The 3,943-nt window shown below is 50.0% G+C and overlaps 1 protein-coding gene across 1 annotated transcript; it reads right to left on the reverse strand.

Annotated features, from left to right (window-relative positions):
* Positions 1–1,213: 1,213 nt before the first annotated feature.
* LOC146207909 (histone H3.3 type 2-like) lies at positions 1,214–3,511 on the reverse strand. The gene is made up of 2 exons (XM_084587183.1): positions 3,227–3,511; positions 1,214–1,422 (listed from the first exon to the last, which is right to left on the reverse strand). Exons 1-2 carry the CDS (start codon positions 3,509–3,511, stop codon positions 1,294–1,296), a joined length of 414 nt encoding a protein of 137 aa, XP_084443309.1. The 3' UTR covers positions 1,214–1,293.
* Between the last annotated feature and the right edge of the window lie 432 nt (positions 3,512–3,943).

Here is a 3,943-nt window from a genome sequence, read left to right on the forward strand (position 1 = left end):
TACGAAAGCGACACCATTCAGTCTGCTTTTCAACTTTCACCCACGAAATGTGACAGGAGACCCAGTTGATCATGCCATCGTACTGGAACTTGACGCCAGCCTTCTTGAACTACGGGAGACGGCAATTTACAATATTCATCAGGACCAAAAGAGACAGAGAGATAGAGTTTCAACAAGCGATGAAAGACAGCGCCCAGCTACCAACCAGGCGACACGGTGTCGATCGAGAGGGAGCCAGTTTCAACGGAAAAGTCGCGCAACCTGTTCTCAAAGTACAGGGGACCGTACATGGGCGTGGAAACGCTTCCCAACGACCGACACAAAGTGCAAGACTTCCCCGAAGTACAGCGTACCCGGCGATTCTATGAAGGCGTAATGGCGGCGGACCGGATGAGGCGCTTCACATTGGGAACCGCGGCCTGCGACGATTCCTCTTCAGAAGACACCGAAAGCGACGAGGGCCAAGCGAGCTACGAGTAAGAAAAAAAAAAAAGAGAAAACGCACGACCCCATTCCAACCGAGGGCGGTTGAAAAGAAAAGGATCGCCGAATGTTATCGACAGAGACGCCACGCACTTTCGGCCCACGGACGGAATGCGCGCAGACCCTCTCCGGGGTCCCGCCTCGGACTCGACGGGGAGTGCTCTGCTCCGCTGCGAAGTAGCTCTCGGGTTAATCGGCCATCTCGACCCTGGATATCTGGTGGGAGAGGGTGTGCTGAGAGGGACAGAGTGGACCATGCCGCCACCGAAGCGGACCCTTTTCGGGCAGTGTGTGTTCTGTACGCCGTGCGAGCGAGCGTCGTAAACGAAGGGACAATAAATCTGTTCCGTTGTTTTGTTTTGACGACTGTGTCGGCTACATTACTAAGAACAAAAATGTACGAAGCTGCGTTGCACCTTGCTGCGACATCTGGATTCAAAGCATTCTTGCTTACACACAGTTAACTCAGTTCAGGGGCCGAATAAAGCTCTAATTTCGTCGCCAATGTTGTCACAAAACTGTCAGTAAGCCTCCCGTTCTATTGGCCGAAAGGCCCGCCGGACGGAATCGACCAGTAGGACCTGGGCTAACCGATCTTCGTAAGAGATTTGTGACTAATTCGGCCCCAGGACACACAAGTCATCCGACCCTGACCCCCTCTCTCCCCTGAACCATAGAGCAGATTGCTTTAGTGGATGACCGTAAATACAGCACGGTAAGCTTGACCACACGCAGACTGCTTAAAGGAGGCACACTTGGGGTCCCAAGAAAGTACGACGAGCGGGGCATCACTTTGAAATGTTGGCACACCTAGGCGCGTTCTCCACGAATCCGTCTGGCCAGCTGCATGTCCTTCACCATGATTGTGACTCGCTTGGCGTGGATGGCACACAGGTTAACGTCTTCAAACAGACGAACCAGGTATGCCTCACTGGCTTCCTGCAAAGTAGGCAGTACAAATCACACACCACGCGAACAGTCAAAGTCGCTAGTTCAAAAGTGCAATAAAAAATGGGGTGTTAACTCTCTCGTACCGCACTGGATGGGAACGCAACAGCATTGAAATGCATAAAACGAATTGTGGAGCCCACCAGACAGATGTACGGAGGGGATGGACAGTCATTTCTCTGTGCCATATGACGAACACTCAAAAAGTGCACATGAGCGGCAATGCGCTTGTGTAAGCAAATAACATATGCGTTTGGTGGGCGTTTTATAACTACAGGTGAATGCATGCGCCTGTCCGTGAGCAAACTGTTGCTGTACAAATCAGGTGCAAGTTCAGCGGTGTGTGCGAGCTTTTCTCGGTAAATATTTCAATCTGCCTCCACACATGAAGGCATGGAGTTGGTTGGTTTGTGGGGTTTAACGTCCCAAAGGCATGGAGGCATGGAGTGTTGCAGCAGCTGTAGTTATTTAAAGCACTGTACAAGGACAACTGGTACAACCACAGTCAGAGTAATACAGAGCACAAGAACCGTTTCAAAACTACGGATAACTGCTTATGCGCGCTACCTAGCAGTACTGTATATCTAAACGTAGACGAGCCGTTAGAGCACCGGTGGTATGAACCCACATTTTCCGCAAGTCCAGCTGCATCAACATTTAAATGGCAATTTGTAGTCTATGCATTCGTTTTGTCGTTTCGTTACCTCCCATTGTTGTAAGGCTCGCATTCCGAACGGGCGCAAGACGGCAATCTAGCACAACGCGTCATCTCGCCCCCTCTGCGCTGTGCGGCCATCGCTCTATAACTCAGTCGATTACACACTCGTTCCAAGACATACCGTGACAAGTTATCAGCACTGCATTGCTCTTAACAAAATGCAAATGCAGACTCGCCAATCGGGCTGATAAGGGGATTCGAATAGCACTGCCCACTTTTAGATCATGTCGAAATTTCTGTGGTAGTAGAGGGCGCAGAAATCTGGCTGCTGCAAGCAAACAAAGGTGGCGGCGCGAGCGACAGTAGAAGTTCACGGTGAGATTATAAAAGCTGCAGAGGTGGCTGCATTGAATGATAAATGTGTTAGCAAGCCATCTATCTCCCTGTTCAAACGTGAGCTCGCATTCTTATTTAACGTTAAAGACACGGCAATTTTTCATGTGTTCTTTGTTCACCGGTTTTCTAAACGCATACGCCTGTTAGCCTTTACGTGTCACGTTTCGCATTGGTCGCCGTAGGTTCTTTCAGTCGGAAGTTACCGTCTGTGCTGTGTACTTTTTCTTTGTCTTTCGTCCTTTTGCGCTACACTCTCATGTCATGGATCACCGTTACCGACTAGCCGAAGTTTCCACCCTTGAGTATGTAATAGAGGGAACATAGATATATGTTGCTAGCACTATTCACTTGAGGCAGAGCCGAAATGCGAAGGGAATCTGTGCAGAACCCCTGAAAAACTCAGATTCAAGAACCCCGTCCAGAATCAAACTTGGTCCAGTTGGAGATCGGGGTATAGCCTGCCCCTTGCCGCCATCATTTCTCCTTGGAATTCATTTTTATACTGTAAAGCATGATTTGTTAGTTATTCCCTATACTCCCCTTTCAGTTATCAATAAAGCTATAAAAATAATCCCTGCATTTGTTCATATTCCTGTGTTAACCCAAACATACCTTTCTATCGCAGGAAGATTCAGTGGGCGGTAGTTTCATGTTTTTAGTTTGCCACACTGTTTCTACCCCCACAGCGGAGCTATATCTGCAGATTGCACGCTCATATACAGAAAATGATGAGGACCTTACCTGGAGGGCGGCGACAGCAGCACTCTGAAAGCGGAGATCCGTCCTGAAGTCCTGGGCGATCTCGCGGACGAGGCGCTGGAAGGGGAGCTTGCGGATAAGCAACTCGGTTGACTTCTGGTAGCGTCGGATCTCACGCAGAGCCACGATTCCCGGACGGTACCGACGGGGCCTAATCTTGACGCCCCCCGTCGAAGGGGCGCTCATCTTCACAGCCTTCATGGCCAGTTGCGGTCGGGGTAATACGGCTACCTTTGACTTGACGGCGGTCTGCTTGGTCCTTGCCATTGCCGATTTACCTGCAAAAAGACACCGCATGTCACGCTTTGCGCGTACTAAAATCGCGCTGCGTTTCAAATGGGCGTCCAGAATTTATGGGTACAGTTTCCCACGATTTTACACCCTGTAACAAAGTCCTATGAGGGATGCCGTAGTGAATGGCCCTGGATATATTAAGCCACACGAGGCTCATTTAAGTGCACGGACCAGGCACGGTACACGGACTTCTTGCCTTTCACATCCGTCAAAACGAGGCCAGCCTTGACATGCCGACCAGCTTTCGTACGTCTAACTAGCGAGGCATCACCGCGAGTTGCATGGGTACAGCATCATCATCATCACAAGCGCCAGCAGCAGCCTGGCAATATCCACTGCAGGGTCAAGGCCTCTCCCATGCTCATACAATTAACCCGGTACTGTTATTAATGTTAGAATATTAAT

This window comes from Amblyomma maculatum, chromosome 1 (genome assembly GCF_055883805.1).
Source record: "Amblyomma maculatum isolate TAMU_Amacu chromosome 1, ASM5588380v1, whole genome shotgun sequence".
NCBI classification, from domain to species: domain Eukaryota; kingdom Metazoa; phylum Arthropoda; class Arachnida; order Ixodida; family Ixodidae; genus Amblyomma; species Amblyomma maculatum.